The sequence below is a fragment of the Engraulis encrasicolus genome, chromosome 18, assembly GCF_034702125.1.
Source record: "Engraulis encrasicolus isolate BLACKSEA-1 chromosome 18, IST_EnEncr_1.0, whole genome shotgun sequence".
In the NCBI taxonomy this organism is placed as follows: Eukaryota; Metazoa; Chordata; class Actinopteri; order Clupeiformes; family Engraulidae; genus Engraulis; species Engraulis encrasicolus.
This window is the reverse complement of record NC_085874.1, coordinates 18,925,959-18,950,929: the sequence shown is the minus strand read 5'-3', so window position 1 is coordinate 18,950,929 and position 24,971 is coordinate 18,925,959. Positions and strand designations below refer to the sequence as shown.

Sequence of the window (24,971 nt, the reverse complement as noted above, 5' to 3'; positions counted from 1 at the left end):
TACTGCTAAGGTAGATAATACTTTTGTGATTGTAAGAACACGTCTTACTTGCATTGCATACTACAATCATCAGGGTATATACAGCAATCTTGAAGTCAAATTTACTACCATTTAATACCCTTTTTCACTACCTTTAGATTTTGTTTTACTTTAAACCCTGATCATGCACCTTACAGTGCATTGTATACAGTAGACTCATATTTCCTTAACAGCTAATTTTAATACGGACATGTCTGCACCGTCACTGCAGAGAAGCATTACTCAGCCAATCAGCTTTTACGTAAGTGGTGAATGCAAAGGCCACTGTCCACACCAGCGACTTTTGTATAAAGATTAGAAGCGTGTGCACACCCACAAGAAAAGTCTTGAACGCTATGGGAAGGCTACTTCATTTCCCCTTGTCACATTGTGACAAGTCCCTCTCAATAACAAAGTGTACAGTATGTGCTCACTAGCGAGACAACGCAGCCAACTTGAGAAAGTTGGAGACAAGTGGGAATGATGGATTGACAATGTCTTCCCTCTAAGCCAACTCCAGTTCATGAAGGGCAAATATGTCCACTCACATTTTCAGACGCACCCAACCCAGCCGCACACACACTCATAACACTTCAAACTCAGAAACACAAACAGGCACACTAGCAGATACTCTCAGCACACGCAAACACACCACTCACTCACTCACTCACTCACTCACTCACTCACTCACTCACTCACTCACTCACTCACTCACTCACTCACTCACTCACTCACTCACTCACTCACTCACTCACTCACTCACTCACTCACTCACTCACTCACTCACTCACTCACTCACTCACTCACTCACTCACTCACTCACTCACTCACTCACTCACTCACTCACTCACTCACTCACTCACTCACTCACTCACTCACTCTGCATTAAGTATGCTGGACCCTCTCTGCAATCCACCATCCAGGCTGGGGGGCGATTACAAATGTGTGTGTTGCCACTCCCTATCTGATCCAGCACACATCCCAGCCAATAAAGCCTCCAACTAAAAACAACCCTCGCTGGCGTGTGTGCCTGCCTCTGTGTGTTTTTGTAGTGTGTGTGTGTGTGTGCACAGTGTGTGCGTTTTTGCAGCACTGAGTCCCTTGCATCAGCCTGTGTGTGTGTGTGTGTGTAAGGGGTCCGCGATAAGACTGGCTAAACAGCAGACACTAATGAGCCTTGGCTCAGTGTTTGTGTGTGGGCGTGTGTGTGTGTGTGTGTGCGTGCATGCCTGCGTGCGTGCGTGTCTGTGTGTGCGCATGCCTGCGTGCGCACGTCTTCTGAAGACCTATCTCTAGTCTGAAGGCTGGCCAGACCTATTAACGCTTAAAACCAGACCTGCAGAACAGCAAGGCTGTGAAGCGTTTTTTTTTTTTTTTTAAGTCTTGAAGTAATGCTTCCACAGCGGTTACAGGGCCTCATCAACTTGCAGAAGGATGAAAGGCACATCTACATTTTTTTTAACACCTATAGCATGGGTTGTGACCCGTAACAAGGAAGTTTGTTCGAGCTTGAAGTAAGTGAGGACTGGGCAGCCTCGCTCTCCAGTGTGCGAATGTGAGACATTCAAAGTAGGGGTGTAAATAATACTCGAAATGTATTGGTATATCGGGATATAATCTGACGATTGAATCAAATCGCATCGCATCGTGGGACATTCTTAAGTATCGAAAATAATCGAATCTATGGCCTCTGCCCAATATCCTATCTCCATAACATAATAGAAGTGGAAATGTATTAAAGTAAAAAGTTGAAGCGAATCGTATTGTATAATGGGGGCATTCTCATGTATCGAAAATAATCGAATCGTATTGCATCGCATAGTAAGATATTGATATTGAATTGTATCGTCATGGAGGCTGTGATTTACACCCCTAGTCCAAAGGGCGTAGTGGAACAGCACTCTGTGTTGCCCTTAGGAGCCATCAACATCACACCTAGAATACAGTGTGCCGGGTCGGCCTGGGGTCAGGTGTCAACATGTGTCAATCGATTCATTCAAATAAATAAATAAATGAATGAATGAAATAATTATTGTCCGAGAGCATGTCTGAGGGGCTTTAAATAGAAGTGTTAAAGCGCAAAGACCGACTTGGAAAACTTAAAAGAAGCCCTAGCAGACACAGACATAGACACGCCTAAGCTCGCAGACTCCTGAGGGAGTCAACCATTAGACGTAAATGGAACAGTATAATATTCAGACCCAAATTAATATTGAGTTTGCCTGAAACTGTGGGAACAACAGACATTTATTGAGTACAGAAAAAGGGTAAACAACAAAACCTGAACAAAGGCAGAGAGTAAGCGAGGGTGAAATGGTGAAAAAGATGTGGGCTAGAGAGAGAGCAGGACGGAGAAACAGAGAGAGAGAGAGAGAGAGAGAGAGAGAGAGAGAGAGAGAGAGAGAGAGAGAAACAGAGAGAGAGAGAAACAGAGAGAGAGAGAGAGAGAGAGAGAGAGAGAGAGAGAGAGAGAGAGAGGGAGAGAGAGAGAGAGAGAGAGAGAGAGAAAGAGAGAGAGAGAGAGAGAGAAAGAGAGAGAGAGGGTACACACACAAACAGATTGAGAGGTGCGGCAGCCAGTCTCTAGCAAGCAAAAAGCAGAAGTGGATGGCTACAATAGAATGAAGGAGTGATGAGTGGAGGAGTGTAAAGGGTGGAGAGTAGGGCAGGGGAGGAAGAGGGCCCGAGGCTGAAGGGCTTTGGGGCGAGAGCCTCTTTGATCAGAGCTTTGAGAGCAGGGGCGGATGAAGACAAGAAGCTAAGGATTCATCTGGCTCAAGGCAAGAGCACAGGGCGGTCTGAAAGGAAACGACTGCAGTGAGAGAGGAGGAGAGGACGAGAGCGCCGGGAAAAGAAGGAAGAGAAAGGAGGAGGTGGAAAAGAAGATGAACAGGAGCAAAATGGAGTGGAGGAAAAGTAAAGGCTGTGACGAGAAGAGGTAATCTCGAGCGAAAGTTGTGTCAAGATGCTGGAGGGGGAGAGAAGTTGCCAATCCATAGATTGAAGAGAAAATAAATGGATGGAAAAGAGATTAGAAAGAGCGATGGAGAGAGAAAGGGAGGGGATGGGGATGAGAGATTGAAAAACACGCATGAAACATGGTGCAAGGAGGAGAGAACAATCAAAAAGGTAGACTGAAGAGGCAACTGAGTGAAAAGAGATGTGACTGAAAAAAGAATGTACGTAGACTTGCACATCATAGAATTGGAAAACTACACCATTGAACCCCTAAAGTGCTTCCATCGAAGGAATTTGAAACCCTTGCCCTTCATAGACAACAAAGTGTGAGCAAGAAACAGAAACTAGAAAAGAGAGAGACAGTGAAAGAGTGACGGTGAGAGGGAGAGGGAGAGAGAGAGAGAGAGAGAGAGAGAGAGAGAGAGAGAGAGAGAGGGAGAGAGGGAGAGAGAGAGGGAGAGAGAGAGAGAGAGAGAGAGAGAGAGAGCGTGTTCAGAAAGGAGAAAGAAAGAATAAAGGAGAGAGAGGATATGAGGAATGAGAGAGAGAGAGAGAGCAAGAAAGAGAGAAAGTGAAAGACAAAGAGGAAAAGAGGGAAAGTATTGTGCTTAGAGGGCAAACACTAAAAGGCAATTCGTGGAGTCAGCAGGACGGGTCCTTTTGCTGCGTGTCACTGAAGAGGGCACTCTGTGTCAGGAGGTGACACTCACCTGAATTCTCTTCTCCTCCTCCTCTCTCCTCTTCCGCTCCTCCTCTTCCTGCTTCCTCTTCACCTCCATCTCCGCTTTCCTGCGACAGGCAGAAAGACAGAAAAGAAAAAATAAAGAGAGAAAGAAAGGAAAGATAGAAAAAAAGCAAAAAAATAAAGAAAATAGGAAAGCAAGAAGGAAGGAAAGAAAGAGAGAAAATAAAAACATCAGCTTCCATCTTTTCCTTCTCTCCATCCCGTCCTCTTCTCTCTCATCGCATTGACATCTCTTGGCATCAAGATAGATGTCCACCTCCCTATTCCGCCGGTGTCCTGACCATCTCGTGGAGAAAAAAAAGTCAGCATCATCACGTCCCGGCCCAGACACAAGGTCAGACGCCACCCCGGAGCATCGTGTCAGAACACTAAACTCGCGCTTAAACAAGGCGACAGGCTCGTTTTGCCAAGACATGCTGTAAATAACAACTCTGCCAACTGCACTCGACAGCCTGCCGGCGTCCGCCCGCCCGTCCTGAACAGGTGAAGGCAGCTCCTGAGCTCCCTGGCTCGCTGCCTGCTTGTAATTGAAAGTCTGATAACATGCATATTACTTTGACTCTCTGGCAGGCAGGCAGCCAGCCAGCCAAAGCAAGGTAAGCTGACTAAGTACGTGTGTGATGAAGTCAGTGGAGCATTATGCCTTGAGTGCACGTGTGTGTGTGTGTCTAAGTGTGTGTGTGTGCAAGGCCGCTGACAGCCTTTGCTGGGCCCGGGACAAAGTCATCTGAAAGGGCCCCCTACCCAATACATACAATGTACCGGTAAATGGGACCCAATTCAGGGCCCCCTATCTCCCTGGGCCCGGGACAACATATCCCTTTGTCCCCCCCTGTCGGCGGGACTGAGTGTGTGTGTGTGTGTGTGTGTGTGTGTGTGTGTGTGTGTGTGTGTGTGTGTGTGTGTGTGTGTGTGTGTGTGTAAGTAAGTGTGCGCCCTTCACACAACAACCAGGTGGTGGTGTTTTCACATTATAATGCGGTTCGGGCCCATCAACTCCAGTCTGTTCCCCGAAATGACCTAAAATGATTACAGACATTGGGGTTTGGGAGGGGAAAGGGGATTGGGGGGGTAACCACCCTCTAAGAAAGGATTTTATGACACTCATCAAAAAGAATATGGCAGCCAACCGTGACCAAGTGTGCCGTGTCTGTCTGGGGCCACTGAGAAACATGGCCCTCATCTGCCTTCACACACCCTGCGTGCATTCCAATATGTGACCTTGTGTCCTCCACTTGTGCTTGTGGCCTCACGTTTTGCTGATGCCTGATGTGGAGAAAACAATTAAGTTTCCCCAGAGAGAGTAGAGAGAGAGAGAGAGGTTCCATTGGCCCATTGTTTCCCGGGTTCTATTATTGCAAGGGGGTGGGGGGGGGGGGGGGGGGGGGGGGGGGGGGGGGGGCAGACCTAGGCAGACCTAGGCAGACCTAAGGACTGTTCTATTCAATGCTAGGAGTATTATGACACGCCCCTTTAGGCAGACCGGAACCTGGTCATGTTAGGTGCCCATAGCAACCTATTATGTTGGCATATCTCTATATACTTAAAGAATCTCTGGTTTCCCCGCTGTCAGCCTAGCCACAACAATTTTTGGGGGACTATTCTTCATTCACCAACTAGTTTGCAAATTAAAAAATGACTTTACGATTGAGCTTTTGCGAAATATTGAAATATCTGTTGTCAGTGATGTCATCACGTCGTATTACTTCTTGGTACGAGGCCACAAGCATAAGTGGAGGACGCAAGGTCGCATATTGGAACGCACCCCCTGCCTGATGTACCTCCTACCCAGCCTACTGCTATCCACCCCCATGGCGTAGCTCCAAAGGAATGTTCGTGGAGCAAGGCGGAACCCATTCATCTGGCGAGAGTCAGGTTAGTAATACTGTCCCACACGTACCAAGTTGCCCTGCTTGAATTTGTGTACTTGACGTAGGTGATTTTAATACTTCACTCCGATACCTCGCTGAAGAGATGGAATAATGGCAATCAGCTAATTTAGTAAATATAGTAATGAGTTGTACCTTCTGAAGCCCAGTTGTCCAACTATATATAATGTTTATGTTTAAACTTCTCTAACTTTTTCTAAAGTAAACCTTCAAACTTATTTCCCTTTCCCTTCAGAGAAAGTACATGCGGTTGTATCAGTGGATTTGAATCAAAACAACCAGGGATCTGTCTCCAACTTTCACAATTGTGTGCACGTCTGCCACAACAATGAAACCAAGCCAAAGCACTGCAATGAGGCCTTCCCTCAGTCAGGAAACTACCAATCTGTCTTCCTCTTCCTCCCGCAAAAACAAACAAACAGAAAAACAGACAACTGAAAGGAAGGCACTTAGGCCTTCCCCAGAAGACAACACAGAGTTGCTCCCAGCCACAGTTATTGTGGCTCTCTGCCACAACAAACAAACAAACAAATATACAAAAAGACGGCCCAAAAGGTGGGCCCTTCCCATCTGTCTGCCTGCCTGTTGGCGGGCAGGGGACACTGTCACGACACCATGACTGGATTGGCCATATGGCATACAGGGCATGTGCCCAGTGGTCTGTTGCTGATTTTGGCCAGGATATCTTTTGGCCTATTCCAGATATCAGATATTAATAAAACATTTTGGCTGTTAGGGTCAAACTAGCTCACATTAGATGATTTTGTCATCTCAGTCAATAGCTTCATTGACTCAATGGTTTGGTGGACCGGTTTTGGCAAAAAAAATCCCCGTCTGATTTTTCGCCCCAGCCCAGTCCAGCCCTGCAAAAACAACTCACATTTTGCGCTCCTCTTCCTCCTGCTTGCGGCGCTGCTCCTCCTCCTCCCTCCTCTTCCTCTCGCGCTCCATCTCCTCCTGGATGCGCCGGAGACGCTCCCGCTCCTCCTCCTCCTGCTTGGCCTTCTGCATGGCGCTCAGCAGCTGCTGCGAGCGCGTCACCAGCGCCTGGTGCTCGTGGTCGATCTCGATGCGCGTCATTATCGTGCTCTGGGGAGGACGGACAATGGAGGCCGAGAGACGCAGGCATGCACGCACGCACGCACGCACGCAGACAGACAGACAGACAGACAGAAACAAAGCCACACACACAGGTAAGGATAAAGCTTTAAGCGCACCGCATCAGGTGCTCATGGTCATTCTCGATTTGTTACATTATTATTTGACACAATTTCTGCACACACAAACAACACACCAGCACAGGCATTCACAGACACATAAAACATGGTGTGTATAACTGGTGTTCACAGTCAATGTCGATACACGTCATCACAGAGTGCTGGTTCGGAGTAGAATATCACATCTCTGACGTCATCCCCATGCTCTGTGGAATGTGTGGACACACACACAATCACCTGTACAGTCAGAGACTTTAGTGAGTGCTCACTGCTTTTAGTGCAAATCGCCTGATGCTTGTGGCCAATGTGCGTCATGACTGTGCACCGTTACCATGGTAATGCATCTCTACACACACGCACACGCACACACATACCATGAAAAGATAGGTGAGGAAATGCATTGTGTAGAGTCCACTGCTGTGATGTTCAATGGTACTGTATAATGTTCAATGAGGACTGTATAATGTTCAATGAGGGCACCATTACTGTAGAATGGGCTTATTTTGCAGGACTCAAAGGAGACTTGAATGAATCATTTTGGCAGTAGCTTAGTAGGGATTGGGAACCATTGAATTAGATGTCTTTATGGAAACATAGTTATCAAATCTACAGATTAGCTAGTGCCACTTTACAAAAACCCATCAAAGGGCCCAACTTTTGAAGCGATGAAAGTAGATAAAGCAATATTTTTCCACAAATATTACACTTCTGAAAGCCCCTTTAACTTTTTCACAAACCTGTCACAGTTCACTTCCCACTGATCCACAACTGCATAACTACTTAACCATTTCTCAGAATTTCTCATGCTTGTTAGCAATCTAATTTGAAAATCGGAATACGTGTAAGGGCAATCCTGAAGGGAAGCAATTAATTTGGCTGTAGTTTGGCACAAAAAAATGTGATAAATATGACAATTAAAAATCTTGGACCTTTCCACCTTTATAATCAATGAGGCTTTCAGAATTTGGATATATCAAATATAAATACAAAGGTTTGGCTACGCATTTCTGGCAGATGGACAAAGCTTGAGGACTTTGTCGCAGTAGTATGAAGCTGTCTATATAACTTTGGCTCTACTCCAACTACTTGCCTTCAACTTCTAAACCTTACTGAAGGCACCCTTTTGCCACCACATGCTGTGTCGCAGAGGACCTCTGCCAGACCCCATCCTCAGCTTTCTCGGTTCGGTGGAGTGGGAGTGAACTTGACCTCTTTTTCAGCTACCTTAATTTCCCAAGAAGTAAAGATCCAAGCCCTGATGCCTTTGCTCACAGAAGAGGGAGGAGGAGGAGGAGGGTGTTGAATGGAAGATGAAAGGGGCGAGAGGTGGAGAGATGCCTGAAGTCTTGGTTCATTATGAGCAGTGAGTCGACAAGTGGACCTCTCTTGACCAGCACTCAAAATCATTTCTGAATTTCACAAGCAACTGTGCATTAAAAAAAAAAAAAACTGCCGCATGTACAGTACATTCCCCCAGGTTTTTCCTCCGAAAGATTGCCATCGTTGTTCACTCTGATTTTCTATCTTTCACTCAATGGTACTGCACTACATGATACTATACACCAAGATAGTTATTTGTCTATATATGTTTGAAGACACAGTTGCTTACAGACGCATCATGCTGTATGTATGGCTACAAGCATTCCATTATCCATCATCTGACTTTCAGTAGCCGTGTGTGTGTGTGTGTGTGTGTGTGTGTGTGTGTGTGTGTGTGTGTGTGTGTGTGTGTGTGTGTGTGTGTGTGTGTGTGTGTGTGTGTGTGTGTGTGTGTGTGTGTGTGTGTGTGTGTGTGTGTGTGTGTGTGTGTGTGTGTGTGTGTGTAGTGGTGTAGTCTACTTTTTATGGTGTGTATACTGTATACTTGAACATTTTTTGAGGTGGGTATGCTGTATTTATTTGTGCTATTCAAAATAGTGGATCAATCAATTTTAAGTGGGTATACTGAAATCCCTGAAATTTAGAAGTGGATATACTCCGTATACCCGCGCTCTACGTAGACTACACCAATGTGTGTGTGTGTGTGTGTGTGTGTGTGTGTGTGTGTGTGTGTGTGTGTGTGTGTGTGTGTGTGTGTGTGTGTGTGTGTGTGTGTGTGTGTGTGTGTTATGCTGGAAGGGAGGTGCTGGCGCAAAGACTCCCGTACTCTCCTCCTAGTCTACACACTGAGACAAGTCTCCTGTCCTAAAGCTGCTCTGTCTCATCTAAAAAACTACCATGTTCCTGGATGCTGTTCTTCCAACATGAACAGTCTTCTGTAAGTAGATTTAAATAAATCAACCAGCCATAGATCCAGTCAGCAACTCTGGGCCCGCCCATGAAATTGCTTGTTTTCTCCCATGTTGGCTAATCAATATGCCAAATGACTGGCAGTGATTGGCACCGCACGACCACGGGTGGAGGGGAAAACAATGCAGTTTAATGGGCGGGACAGAGAAGCCGACTGGGTGAATATGTAATGCAGTGTTTGAGTTCATTTTTATTCTGTCTGAGGATATTCTGATGTAGAATGTAGATTAGCTTCCGATGTTCCAAGTTCTATCAATCAGAACAGTCAACATTTTTTTACATCGTGCATGATTTGTCCAGCATGCAAAATACACATGAACAGAAGAAAGAATGTATAAATCTTATACATATGTATTATAAATCTCCCACAACTTTACCAACCCTAAATACTGTGAGTATTGCTCTCACATTTGAACAAGAGATGTATCATGAAAATCCCATTACTCAATAAAAATGTGCGCTTGCAACCCGCCCCCCAAATCATCTCCCTCACCTCATCTCTCGCTTCATCAAATTCTCTGTTTTCCCTGTCCGCTTTCCCACCTCTTTCTTTTGCAATAAAACGCTCAAACGGGAGCTAAACAGTGACAAATCTTGTCCGGAGTAACAGCAGCTTGATGAGGCAAAGCTGTAAACGTCACATCACCAATAGACAGCAGCTGTTGATTAATATGCATTGGCATCTGCTGTCGCTAGGGAACACATTCTGCATATGGAGACAGCCAGAGCTGAGAAATATGTTTCAAAATAGGATATGTCACGCATGCTGTAAAGTGCATGACTAACATGCTGTGTGCAGTCACCAATATATTCATGCATTTGCAAATATGCCGAAGCACTTTGAGACATTTCCTGTATGGCTTGAAAAAAAAATACTATTGTTTCCTGTTTGGACATCATTGTTTATATTCTATTATACTATTGTTATCATAACAACTTGTCTAGCACTATCTAAATGTGTCGAAACTTTGTTGGAGTTGCTTTCTGTCCTCACAGGAACTCACTTTTCACGTCATCATACTTTGAAATAGCACTGGCGTCAGCTGTTGTTTTCAGTTCTACTTTGCAATGCAAATGTTATATTTCCCTTCTTATTAATTTCAAATCTCATAAGGAATGGAGACAAAAGTCTAAAGGGATGTTCAAAGTCACACACCCAGAAAAGAAATAATGTCTGAAATCTTTTCAAAAACTTTAATTAGAAGACTGAACGATTTCAAACTGCAGAAACAGCAGGACAATGCATCTTGCATTTCCAGCAGGTGACTTTTTAATGAACCCACTGATGAAAATCCATCATTGAATCATCAATGTATGTGGCCATTTTGTCCTCTTTAATTTTTCTTTCATGTTTGTTGTGCATGAGCCTATGCGCTGCTGTCCATTAAGTTCTCCATCTACCTCCGGAGCTGTCATTGAGAGCACAGCTGTACGCACTGGGTGCCAGAGGAGCAGAGCCCCACAAAATCAGCAGCAGTAGCCTGGCTACTGACAAGCTCACCTACCCTCCAGTGAGAGACAGAGAGAGAGAGGGGGAGAGAGGGAGAGAGGGAGAGAGGGAGAGAGGGAGAGAGAGAGAGAGAGAGAGAGAGAGAGAGAGAGAGAGAGAGAGAGAGAGAGAGAGAGAGACAGAGAGAGAGAGACGGAGAGACGGAGAGCAGGTGCATATGAGAGAAAGGCAGAAAGAGACAGAGGAGAATGAGAAGGGGAGAGACAAATAAGGAGGTAGAAGAGAGAGACAAAAATCAGACAGAGAAGTAAAAAAAAAGGAGTGGTCTGCCTGCCGAATGGTCTTGCATTCAGCCTGGAGCACCTATGAGACCATGTGCCTGGTGTGAACACGGCCACAGATGACGGATAGGAGACGCTTGTGTACTCGCGTGAGCAGGCCAGGGACATAATGAACAAACAAGATTTCATCTTACAGACAGCACAGTGCTGCTGCTACTACTGGGAAGAGAGATTGCAAGGTGGAAAGGATGTGAAGGGGTGATGATTAAAAGAACGAGAGAGAGAGAGAGAGAGAGAGAGAGAGAGAGAGAGAGAGAGAGAGAGAGAGAGAGAGAGAGAGAGAGAGAGAGAGAGAGAGAGGGAGGGAGGGAGATGGAGAGATAAAGAGAAGGCTAGAGGCGGAGCAGATCCACCAGTTAAAAGCTTTTGCATTGGAGAGGCCAGTCATCCCGGAAGTTCACTTCAGACACAGACCAGGCATAATTGCCCACCTATCCATAAGAGGGGCGGTGAGAAACACTGCCTAATGTTTTGATTATGCCATTGAAGACTCGAATTAATCTGGGTCGGGGTAGTAAAAGGAGCAAAGTTGTAAGCAACTTGAAGACATTTCAACTTCCCAATCAGACTTTTGGATAAAAGGTTTTGCAACTTTGCGCAACATCAGTCAGAGGAGTAAAGTAACAAGCTGAACTGCTACTTGGAGCCTAAAGATATTTCACCTTTCATCCTTCTTCAAATTCTTTCAAACTTTTCCAAAACAAAGTCGAAGTCCTTAAAACTTTGCTCTTTTGACTGGTGCTGTCATGTTCATGACGGTAGAGGTGAAGTGAGACAGTACATTTAGTTAGAAACATCTCCAACTGGAAATGTACACAGTGAGTGCAGACCTCCGCCAAGGAAGCTGTTTGATAGAACATTTGACTATTTAACACCATATTTTTGTTATACATTTTTCTGTCTTCTTTTTGTAGAGATGGATTGTCAAAACCTGCTCTGTCCCACAATTCAATTTGCGGTCACTAGGGACGTCTAGATTTCTAGGCTAAAAAAAACATGGTTCCGGTTCATGATCAGGATCACCAGCAAAATGTAATCACTTGTTCCTTTGGTCGTTTCCAACAACTACAAAACCAAACGCGACCCAAAATCAGCAAATGACTAGAGCTGGAATCGAGCACGGGTCGCCGCTTAGAGACACGATAGGGCCTCGGTAGGACCACGTACTGTACATACCTTGATCTTGATCATGAGAGCGGTGATGGAGGCGTCGAGGTCCTGGATCTGCTTGAGCATCTCCTGCTGTCCCTCCTTGAGCCCAGACACCACCTCGTTGAACTTGTCCATGCGCGTCTTCAGGTTACGCACCTTCACCAGACCATCAATCCTGCACGTACACACACACACACGCACACGCACGGGCGCACACACACACACACACACACACAAATATATTTTTGGATTTATTTTATATGGGCTTTTTCGCCTTTATTTGAGAATAGGACAGTGAAGAGCGACAGGAAGCGAATGTGGAGAGAGCGATGGGGTAGGGATGGCAAATGACCCAGGCCGGTCTCAAACCATGGGTGCAACCCTTGGGCATGCAAGCCCAAATGTGGGGGGGGGTTAGCACGCTGGGCCACAGCGCCCCCTACACACGCAGAAAATAACCTGCTTATTCAGTTTTAATCAAAACCTGCCAGTGTAGTAGGGATGGCACAAACCGCACCGAAAACCCAAACCGTACAATTCACACACATACCGACTGAGCCGTGAAAGCACCTCCTAATGAGGAGGGGAGAAGAAGGCAGGACCGGAGTGACAATGGGAGAGGAGGAACGGAGGAGAGGAAGAGTGGAGAGGAGTGGAGAAAGAATGACGAGGAGGGGGGGGGTCAAGAAAATGGACAGGGGAAAGTGACAGCTACGAAGAGAGTAGGGAAGAGTCAGAGAGAGAGAGAGAGAGAGAGAGAGAGAGAGAGAGAGAGAGAGAGAGAGAGAGAGAGAGAGAGAAGAGAAGGAGACAGGAAAAGACAGGAGAGGAGAGGTAAAGAAACAATGGAGGACAAAGCCCAAAAGACAAGAAAAAGTTGAAGTGGAAAAGAAAAGTGCAGAGTAGGAGACCCACCTTGGCTTGTGCTTTCGCCTGCACAGCCACATGCGCACCGTCTTCTGCATGATGATGCAGGCACTTCTTCGGTACAGAATTTTATTCTTCACTGTAAACAACAACACAGAAGACAAAAAAAATAAATAAACAAAAATCCACAAACAGACAAAAACAACATCAAGAACGGAAGAACAGCATGTTGAGACAGACACGGAGTGCATCAATCACGCACTCTTGTTCAAAAGGCAGCACAGAAGGCGATTTGGGCATAATGGGGACACGCTACTCTGTAAAACTTTGAGAAACTTCCGTTTCCATTTGTGTTATGCCAATTTCCCTAATCTCAAAGAGCAGAAATGGCAAACAGCTTGTCTGTGCTTGAGGCTCTGCTTGAAGAAAAAATACTTCACACAGGTACTTCTAAAAAGCCGTTGCTGTAAGTGAATACAAATGAACCCCCCACAGTAAACTAAACTATTTAAGAAATTGAACTGGGAGATGAATAAACTCAGGTAGAGTAGCAATTTGTCCATCTTTTCCAAATGAATAAAATCAGTAAATGGTGGCAGTAAAATGTTAAAACGCTACGTCCCCATAATTTCTCATGTGTGACTTAAGTTGATCTTGAGGAGCCTGGAGATGAAAAAGAAGTGCAACTCTTAAGCATTCAGAGTCAAGAGGATGCATTTTAAAGATATACATTTCTTGAGCTTTTCTTGCCTTTATTTAATAGGACAGTAAAGACATTGTAAGGAAGCGACTGGGGAGAGAGAGACGGGACAGGGTCTGCAAAGGACAGTCACGTAGCAGAATCTAAAATGGAATCGAACCCGGGTCAGTCACGTAGCAGACGAGTGCCCTACCGTTAGCGCCACGGTAGGGCTGTCGAGAGGGTGTTAATCAACTTGTATCTAAAGCTGTTGAAGGCGATAATGGCTGCCACGAGGGATGCTATGGGTACGCCCATCATTGGAAGCAGCGGACACTGGTCTCAAATGAGACAGGGAGAAAGGAATACAGAATAAGGCTAGCTTGTGATGGCTGGCGCAAAGGAGTAGTCAAATTAATATTTAATCCAGTTCTGGGTTACATGTCATGTGAAGGCATGTGTAAAAATGTTGATGTCTCATGTACTATGCTTAATTTAATAATGCCAATGTTCATGGGGCAATTAATATTGATCTGTCGTCATGGTGGTCGTGCTGCAAGAGTATCACTTATTGACATAAGCAAATTCACCTCAGGCAGCTGGCTAATCAGTCTCAAGTCTTTGATTAGGGTTAGAAATCGATTGTGCATGAGGTTAGACTAGGTGAGGCGTCTTCATGGTGAAGGGCAGGGGATTCAGAGGGGAGAAGCAGATTAAGTAATGGCTTTACTCGGCCCGGAAGCAACAGATACGGTAAGTAGTTGAAAACAGCACACTGTAAACAAACATTGATTACATAAATCAATTGGGGTGAGATGGGGTGGGGGGTGCCTCAGTTGTCTTAGTGTAGCCATTGGGAAAGGCTTATGTCTCAGATCAATCAATATATACATTTTAGATAAAATGTATACAAGTTTGATTGTGTTTGTCCAACAAAGACCATTTGCAGAGGGAAAATATATCATACAGTGTTTCCCATACATTGAGGAAACTATGGCGCACCGCACGGCCGTCATAGTTTCCGAAAATGTCTAAAAAAAATAAAATATGTTATGTATTTGGTAACAAAAACCAGGGGAGGAAACTATAGCATTATCAAATAAAAGAATGGAGCCAAGCGGGAAAAGACCATAAAAAGCTATATTACAAGTCTGGAAAATGAAATAACATACCATCACTCAGGAGATTAAATCACACCTTTTTCAACTCTATAACAATCTTTACAAGTCACAACAGACCTTTCTAAAAGAAAGCTTGGAGAGTATTTAAGTTTAAATTTTTAAATTCCAGAAAGGTCTTCTTTAGATAAAGAATGTTAATATCCATTTTACAGAAGAAGAAAGTACTGGCTACAATTAATTCAATGTCCTTAAATAAAAGTTCCACGGACCAGACGGTTCTCGGTTAGATTTCTACAGGGGAGTTCTGCTGAAGATCCGTACAATCTTCATGGCAATGGTAAATTATTTTTGAAAGAAAAATATAAAATAAAACTCACTTCCTCAGACAATGGAAACCCCTTGCGCATATTAGTGTCCTACTTAATGGTGTAAAGGGACCCTTACATGCTTTCTTATCGACTATAAGTCTCTTGGATCATGGATTACAAAATTATCACCAAACTCTTAGCTAGAAGGCTGGGTCATATCCTACCCACCACTTATCAATCCTGATCAGTCAGGCTTCATAAAAAGGAAGGAATAGGCCAGTGATAATATAAGAAGCAACATTAAATCTAGTAAAACTGTCTTAATAATCAGCTAAAACCTCTTCTGCTTCTATCTTTAGATGAAGAGAAAGCTTTTGACAGGGTGGGACTTTAATTTCTTTTCGCTGTTCTTGGCATATAGGTAAATTTTGGTGATAATTTCATGGAGTGGATTAAAAGTATTTATAAGAGCCCCCAAAAGCGGCAGTTACACAAACGGACACTGTTCAAACTCTGTTCTCCTAACTAGAGTGGGGGAACTAGGCAGGATGCCATTGTCTCCCTACTCTTTGCTATAATGATTGAGACGCTCGCCTCCCACTTATGAGGAGCAATAGTAAACATCCGAGGCTATAAGTTGAATACTAACTGAACACAAATTGTCACTATTTGCAGATGTCATTCTCTTACTATATTATAGATCCGGAGCACTTCCGTTCCTCATTTGTTAAAATACAATTAATGAAATTTGTACATATTCAGGTGATAAGATTAATCTTAATAAGTCCAATGCATTTCTTCTACATATGTCAATCAACTGAAAAAATGTTGCATCGAGTGGATTCAACACACTCCAAAACAGGTTTTAAGTACCTAGCATTTTTCATTACCCAGATTGGGAGAATTATATCAGAAAACTACCACTCTCCTTTCTTAGAAGGTCAGATCGCGCAGATTATCAAGGTGGACTTCACTACCACTATCACTCTTGGGGGAAGAAATAAACTAATTAAAATGTTATAAATTGTCCTCCCAGATTTCTTTTTTCTTTCTTTCAAAATGCTTCCTTGCTCGCTTCCAGTGATTTTTTCAAGCAAATCAAATAACTCTCTTCAAGGATTTATTTGGAATATAAAAAACCTCGGGTTAGTCTCTCTACTATTATGAAACAGAAGCCTTGGGAGGCCTGGGATTTCCAAATCTTCAATACTACTTTTTGGGAAGCTCAAATATTAAGGTAACTAGTCTCAGGGACAACATGAGACAAGAATCGCTGGTTGTGGGTGGATATTTGAGTCAAAATTGTCCAACCACTGACCCTTAGTTCCTAAGATACATAAATAATTTTGGAAAAATTAAGAACATAGATAAGTGTTTTACTGTCATTAATACCTTACAAAACTTGGAAAAAGTGTAGAAAGAAAATGGGAGATATCTTTTGTTTACCTTGTCCACTCAACTATATTTCTAAATCCTGACCTTAGATCCCAAATTTCCTTATCTAACACTAAGCCAATGGACTAATCTTGGTATAGTGACCAATTTAAAGATTATGTTACAATATGGATTTAAAGATTAAATCATTATGGATTTAAGCTTAAGTTTGAGATACCTGTTAAGCTATTCTTTTAATGTTACTTACAACTCAAGAAGTCTCTCACAACACTTATGGAAAGAAAGACAATGAGGTTTGACTTATCGGAAAATAGAGGAGTTGTTATTTTTCTTCAGAAAACTTAAAAGGGGAAAATTAAGTATACTTTTACAACATTATGAACAAATAGAAGGCGATCAATCATTTGTTGGGGTTGACGAAAAGATATGGGAGAATGATATAGGGAAAATATTTGATGATAGTTGCATGGTTAAATATTTGTTATAATATTATTTCCCCTTCTACTAGTAATAAAAATTAAAAGAAGCAAATTTCAAATTTTTCTACAAAACTACTTAACACCTTCTGAAAAATGCACAAAATATCAAACGACATCTCAGGATGTGTCAAAAGAATGTAATGGACCGAAAGGGACCGTTTCACAAATAGTTTTGGGATTGTAGACTGTTTTAAAAACTTCTGGGCGCTCAATTCCATTCATTTATTGAAGTAGTCTTAGTTAGACAGTTCGAACCTACCAGTAGTCTATATTTACTTAATGATACCAAGGCCTCTAGTTCCTAGACCAGTCTAAAAGAAGAATATTTCATTTTGATTAATTATTTTTGCTAAGAAATTGTTAATTTTACTTTTATTTTGGTAGAATGCAATACCCCCATCATTTAGGACTTTTGTGGACAAAATATCTTCTTTCTCTGCATTTAGAGGAAATGAACTTGGAGAAACATAACAAAGGCCATATTCGTGATGAGCTCTGGTGTCCTATAATTTCTGGGTTTGACCAATTTGAACAGGTAGACTTCTAATCCTTGACAGGTATTCACATTAAAAAAATTAAATAATAATAATAATTACAATTATAATATTAAAATATTATGTTGGTTATTTAATTATATGTTACATATGAGATTGAAAGCAATGCCCTCAATTTCTTCTCTTTTTTTTCTGCTTTCTTTAAAGCCAACTTTTTTTTATGTTTTTTCAATGGTTGTGTGTTGTGTGTTGGGGTGTGTGTGAACCATGTGCGTGTGGATGTGGGTGTTTGTGCGCGAGTGAGCGTTATGATCGCTGTCTATTTGTGAGGTGTGGCTGTCGTTGAGTGTGCGAGTGTGTAGGTATCGGATGTCTGGTTGTATTGTTTTGTTGTACTTAATCTTTTTGTTCAATTTTTTTAAATTCTTTTATTTATTATTGTTAACAGTTTTGATTTGTTAATGGTGGTATTGGACTATCCCTTGTTGGGGGGGGACTGTAAAGGACTTGGAGACTGTACAAACAAAAGACAGACAAAATATGTTTGAGTGTCCTTTGAAATAAAAAGATTTAACAAAAAAAAAAGTAAAATAAAAAATAAATTATTATTTTATTTTTTTTTGTTGTTTTTTTTTTTTTAAACGATTTCCGTTTAAAAAAAAAAAAACGATTTGAAAAACGATTTCCTTCGCATTTTCCTCCTGGAGTAAATACATCCAATAGAGAAAACCCTGTCTGCTTGAAAGAGTGCTTATCTGTGCTCCTATTTTGTTTTATTTTTTTCCATTGCATAGACCCCTGTATGAGGGAGAAATGAAAAGTGTGTTGCAAACACAAATGATTCACTGCACTGCATTTTTTTCATATAAATGACAGTGTACTACTATACACGTCATGGGTAAAATCTTGTGTAATTTCTCAAAACATAAATGGCTGAAATGTAGGCCTATAGTTTCTCCATGTCATACTTGACTCATTGTTTTGCCATTTTGCATTTAATGAATTTCCACGCACCCCCAACCCTAAACCCCCACCCCCGCGTTAAATGCCCCCCCAACAAAAAAATGCCCCCATAGTTTCCAAAATTTTTGTGGGAAACACTGTCATACCATATAATAAGTATAATAATACACATACGTGGTTCACTTTTAAAAAATCGTACTTCCTTTGCTGACCTGGGGAAGCAGACAGCAAACCACACACACAGCTGGCTGTGCTATAGTTGTTTATCCCTTCGCTACTTTGGTCCCCAAAATACCACAATAACTCCACAGAATACAGCAGATACAGCTGCTTAGCATCTTGTCCCTCCTCGTAGCGCGAATGTTTGTTAACGGCAAAACCTATCTACTGGTATGTAATAGTACAATCAGGAGGACCATGATAATCAGTGGTGTGGGCGTGATCGCTAATCGGTACCCAATACGTACATTTGATGACGGAGAGGCCGCACCACTGGACCTTCTTCCAGCGGCTGCAGATGAGCCACTTGTTGACCCGTTTCACCAGCTCTGCCAGGTGGTCAGGGTCCGACTTCATGATCTGATCAAACTCGGCAAACTGAGAGGAGGAGGAGGAGGAGCAGAAAAGTGGAATTGAAAGCGAGAGAGAGAGTCAGCTCCATTGGTCTTCTTTTTATCACACAACACAGCATTTAATCAGGACGATATAATGAAATTCAACCCCAGCATTTCATGTTGTATTTGAAAAATATTTTTTTTGGGCAAAGTGACTTGAGAGGACAAAGCAGAAGAACATAGAGTGTATGATAGCTATGACAGCTATGATAACAGGACCCAGGGAGGAGTGTGTGTGTGTGTGGGTGGGACACTTAGATACTGCATTATGGACGATGGAGAAAAACACTACTCTCAACACTACCCCCATATACACCTGTCAGGCCAAGCCAATCAACCAAGCCCGAATCCTAAACCATTAGCCCATGACCGGACAAAAACAGGCAAACAGTGTCTAAATAAATAATCAAAACAAAACAAAAACAAACAAGCAAAACAAGCTGGGGTGATGCATGATGTCCACGACATAAATCATGTGTTTGCTGGCAAGACAGGAAGATTGGCATCTCCGTGGAGACGCCGCTAATAGATGAGTCACGGTTAGCAGCCGCTAGAGTAATGTCCTTGAAGAGTCCCAGAGGCTTTAACTGATGAATGGATAATGAGGCAGAGAGAGAGAGAGAGAAAGAGAGAGAGAGAGAGAGAGAGAGAGAGAGAGAGAGAGAGAGAGAGAGAGAGAGAGATAAAGGATGAAAGAAAGGGAAAAAACAGCTTGACAAGAGAAGTGCGTCAACAGAATGAGATTGAGAATGAGATGGAGGAAAAAGTACAGCAGTCACAGTAGAACAAAACATCGAAAGAAGAAGAAAAGAATAGATAGACATAGTAGATGATGGAGCAAATGAGAATAAAAAAGCAGAGAAAGTCAGAATAACATCACCGAACAAGGACGGAGATGGAGAAAACTGGGCCAAGTGGGGATGATGCAGACAGTACAGCGGCCACCCTCTATTACCTACGCTGCCCAGTCATAAATTAGTTCAGGTGGCACAGCACTTATCTAAACTCGAGGTATTGACGCTCAGAATATGAAGATGAAAACATGACACTCGTGTGTACGCACACACACACACACACACGCACACGCACACACACACAGACAGACACACACAACCTCACACATCACACACACACACACACACACACACACACTCACAACACACAGACACACACTCATCCACACACTCACACGCGCACACCACACGCACACACCACACACACACCACTTTGGCCTAACTACAGAATGAGAGTGAGATGGCTGCTTGAAACAAATATGCTTCCAATGGTACGTCCTCCATGAGTGGAAATGAAATATTTTTTTCTAGTGAAGCAGAGACAAAAAAAACAAGGAAAATCGTACAGAACTTTCCAAGTCCTCCCTATTCTATCATTAGTAGCGGAGGACCATATGCCCCTCTACAACCACCCCACTCCACCCCAAACCAGCAAACGCCCCCCGTTCCCCCCCAACACACCCTCCTGTCCTCTCCTGCCCCCTAAATATCACACACCACAGAGGGCTTATCCATCTCTCCCCTTCCTGTGGCCTCCATCCCCCGACCTCTCCCCACCCTCCCCTCCTGCACACGTCTCTAACATAGATAAATGATTCATTTAGTGGGAAATCAAACGCCCATCTGTTAACTGTGGCCTCGCCAAGCTAGCTCCATCACCTGCCGCCGTGCGCTGGAGGCCAGGGGGCGGCCCCTGGGTTTCACACAAACGACTGCAGCCGAGCTCGTCACTAATTTAACTTCCAAATGCCAGCCTTGGTGATGCTCAGAGGATTCAGGATTTTAAACAAAAAACGGGCTCACCTTTCCAGGTCGAAAGAAGACCTTGGTCAGTCCGAACTTGTAGTCCTTCTCATTCAGACCCAGGGCTTTGAACAGAGCCTGAAAGGAGACAAAAACAAAAAGAATTAAATATATATGGAGAGATTGAGTGAGAAAAAATAATAATGTCCTTGTAGGAAGAATCCCAGAGGGTTGAGCTGCTGAATGGATAATGAAAGAGAGAAAGAGAGAGTGAGAGAGAGAAAGAGAGAGAGAGAGAATGAGATAGACAAAGACAGAGAGGAAGGGAGAACCCGTGAGAGAGCGCAGGAGAGAAACGGAGGATTGAAGAGGAAATATTGGAGAATCAGTGAGTGGTCACAGGCGACAGCTTTGCTTCAGATCACAGTTTACTTGGCACATTTTTCTGTACACACACGAAAGATAGACCTGTTGAAAAATGGATGTGCCAACATGCGCGCGCGCGCACACACGCACGCACGCACGCACACATCCTGAGGTCTCGACAGCAGGCAGGCTGGCTGGGGTCTAAGAGTGCTATGATTCATGAGGCCAGTCAGGAGTGTACTTAAATAAATGCATTTGCCCGACTGTGGATGGAAAGAAATTCTTTTTTCTGTTCTTGTATTCTATTAATTTCCCTGGCCAATCGTTCACGTTTTAAGTCAGAGTTACATTTTTTATACCATGTAATCACTTTTTTTCCCCAACTCAAAAACTACTACAAAAATCTACTGACGCCCTTCCTCCTTTGCTGTTGTGCCATATTTTTTTCCAAGTGACTTTTGGCTGACCTTTCTTTTGCTTCTTCCTCTCACCCTCCATCCTTCAGAGCCTCCAATTCTCTTCCTCCTCCTCCTCCTCCCCTCTCTTTGCTTTCTTTATTCATCTCTATGTTGTCACGTTGCCTCCTTTCTTCCTCTCATCTTTCCTCCCTTGGTTCCTCACCTCCTTCCCTGAGATAGATGTATGTCGTCTACTTAGGTCTTGGGTGCCCTTGTCCTGTGTGGCTTTGTTTTTTCTCCTTCTGTAACTCATTTAAGCCTGATGCTGTGTGTAGGCTGCATAGACCTGGGCGCCTGCAGCGACGCAGCATTTAGGCTCAACCAGGCTGAGAATTGTTTAAATTAAAAATGTGGGCGTGTTAGAGCTCAAACACATTCTAATGCAGGAGGAAGGTCTTAGCTTTTAAACGCAACTCATTTCATGCTTTTATATGCGACAGGCATTTAGGTTTACATAGGCTGAGGGCACTCAGCAGGAGTTTTATTCAGGTTGGCAAATGGGGTTAATCAGGAAATCAGGTCATGTCATTGGCTGGTACCGACCTTGCAGAAGAGCCTGGGGTCGAGGCGCGTGAGCTTGGCCGGCATGTACTCCTTGTACATGTTGTAGAGCTCGTGGAACGGAGCGCGGGAGGGGAAACCACCTTGCATGAGGTCCAGGACAGACACCATTCCTGCACCGCAAGAGAGAAGAACCAGTTAGATCGACCGACGGGGTGAATCGAGCCACGGGAAGCAGTTCATTACTCCTGCTCAACACAAGGACAGAAAGTCAAAGGGAAAGGTCTCTCCAGACTGCGCTTCTTGGAATCTGGGTCCTTTGGATGAAGTAGGTGGTCAAAGTGGGAGTGATGGAAGACCTAGATACATAGATACAACTAGTTCATGTGAGTCGAAACGAGAGCTAACTTGGTGTCCGACAGCATACCTACTGTACCAGTACAGGATTTCTACAAGTTCAACTTTTGGACATCACAAGACCTTTCAAGAACATTGAACACAAACGTTTAAGCTCATCTCATAATACTATTGGAAAAACCTCATTAGAATTTAAGGAAATGTATTCATACAGTATTTGTTGATATTTATAATACCCAATACCTTTTAGATACGTTTTAGATGTCCATTTTAGATACATGAAGTCCCTGAAGCAAGGTGGGGATTATACGTATGCCTTACTTTTTGTCTTGTAAATCTGTGCATTTGAAATATTTAACAGCTCTGGAAACCCCATATAACCTGCTTAATGCCTGCAGCCAGTTCATAGCCAGCTGTGCCAAAAAAAAGAGGTGGACAAACCAGCTTGACCATCTGCCTGTGCTCTAACTACGGGCGGTTTTTACTAATTAGCTCATTTACCTGCCTAACGATCTGGGCAAATTAGGATCGGCTGGTTAAATTAATTGGCTGAGGGGGCGCTGTGGTGCAGCGCACTAAGCCCCCCACATTTGAGCTTACATATGCCCACGGAGACCCCGGTTCGAGTCCGGCCGGGGTCAATTCCCGGCCCTGCCCCATCTCTCTCCCCCAACCATTTCCTGTCTACTCTCACGTGATCCTATAATAAAGCCAAAAAGCCCCCCCAAAATACTTTAAACTAATTGGCCGGAGCAAGTGCAGAGAAAGACTTTCACTTCCTGAACCCAGAACTTCAACCTTGCATCTGATTGGAAAACTGCTGTCACCACTGGAGCACAATAGTAAATAATTTAAAAATAAATAGTTTCCAAAAATGGGCTGGCAAATGCCATATATGTTATGGACAGGGAGCATTGCCTCTAGCCTAGCAGCGCTTGATACCGCTTGTGGCAACAAAACTTCTGAGCTGCTATGTGGCTTGCACGCAGAGGTGGCCAGAGCTGGTACCTTGACGACAGCCAAATGGGGGAAAAAAGCCTCAGGGCTTAAAAAGCTTAAAACCTGGCCCCTCACTCGATCAGGCCTGCACCCAAGGTTATGAAGGACTCTCATGTGTCAAATGTAATATGCAAATCTGGACATAAGAATGAGGAATGGGCTCTTGGGTGGCTCTCTTTTTTATGTGGCCACACCAGGAGAAGAAGGTGGAGATGACACTGTGTGATTTAGCACGACTCCTGCCAAAGCTCCCTGGTGGCATGTAAGGCGGAGGCCTGCTCTACTTAGGGCATGGAGGAAGGGCACAGAGAGAGAGAGAGAGAGAGAGAGAGAGAGAGAGAGAGAGAGAGAGAGAGAGAGAGAGAGAGAGAGAGAGAGAGAGAGAGAGAGAGAGAGATAGGGGATGCAGCCTGGCTCTATGGGGGAGAGAAGACAGGCCAGTCAGGGTGGGTTGATGGCAGGAGAGAAAGGCAGAGGGAGAGAGAGAGAGAGAGTTAATATCCTATACTGAAATTAATGCTTGTGTGTGTGTGTGTGTGTGTGTGTGTGTATGTGTGTGTGTGTGTGCGCGTGTGCGTGCGTGCGCGTGCGTGTGTGCGCACATGTTTTTCTTAAATGTTATATATTGTTCTCCTGTCATTAAAACTACACTATATGCTGATGTTCTTTGTAAGCTTAGACAAGACTGACATTTCCAGACATGCCAATAAAGTAAATTTGAATTTGAGAGAGAGAGCAAAGGAAGCTCATTCATCGTATCATTCCCAAAGATTCACATTACAGCTGACTGAATAGGGCAGCACTCTCAGCATGAAGCTACATTCACACACTTCGCTTCTAGTTACTCGCTCAGTGATAGAAGTCAATAGAATGTTTATGTGTTCCATCGAAGCAAGGACGCAAGGACAATACAAGCGATGCGATGCAGGCGGATTCACAGATAAAAATATTTCACTTTGAGTAAGCGACTAACCAATTGAATGCACAGTTTGTGTTATTGACAGTGAACCTCTCGCTTTTGCAGTGGCAGATAAACACACAGGAATATTAAGAGAAAATTCCATGAGCAAGTGGCGAGTGAGAAGCGAGAGCGAGATAGAGAGAGAGAGAGAGAGAGAGAGAGAGAGAGAGAGAGAGAGAGAGAGAGAGAAAGAGAGAGTAGGGAATGGAAGACAAAAGGGGGACCTAAATAGAGGTGGTATATGGGGATGGAGGGCCGTGGGGAGCCTGGGGCTGTTTTCCACTGCAGCTCTCATTCTAAAGAGGCCAGCAGGGCCTGCCTCTCTCATCTCTCCTGCCCACAGAGGAGCCAAGACTGTGCCAAGGTTAAGGCCAAGATGAAGATGAAGACTATGGAAGATGATGAGGAGGAAGATGATGAAAATGAAAAATAAGGAAAGATAAAAAAATAAAAAGAAAAAAGTCAAAAGAAAAACAAGAGTATGATGATGTTAGCCAGGCCGCGCCCTCCTAGTGACGCACCACCTTCAGCGTTGCAACTAGTCAGGTCAAGAGCAATGCAAGTACTTTCTGAGTTCCCGCAAATACAGGAAC

The 24,971-nt window shown here is 43.7% G+C and overlaps 1 protein-coding gene across 6 annotated transcripts in view; it reads right to left on the bottom strand.

Annotated features, from left to right (window-relative positions):
- Window positions 1–24,971, bottom strand: part of myo6a (myosin VIa) — a 183,459-nt gene that overhangs the window by 18,971 nt on the left and 139,517 nt on the right. For all 6 annotated transcript variants that reach the window (XM_063223196.1, XM_063223198.1, XM_063223199.1 and 3 more), the window contains exons 21-27: window positions 22,104–22,234; window positions 20,797–20,874; window positions 18,833–18,962; window positions 12,975–13,065; window positions 12,084–12,234; window positions 6,491–6,699; window positions 3,687–3,765 (exon numbers count right to left, since the gene is read on the bottom strand). In XM_063223196.1, the coding sequence (XP_063079266.1) occupies window positions 3,687–3,765; window positions 6,491–6,699; window positions 12,084–12,234; window positions 12,975–13,065; window positions 18,833–18,962; window positions 20,797–20,874; window positions 22,104–22,234 (869 nt within the window). The remainder of the gene's footprint in view (window positions 1–3,686; window positions 3,766–6,490; window positions 6,700–12,083; window positions 12,235–12,974; window positions 13,066–18,832; window positions 18,963–20,796; window positions 20,875–22,103; window positions 22,235–24,971) is intronic.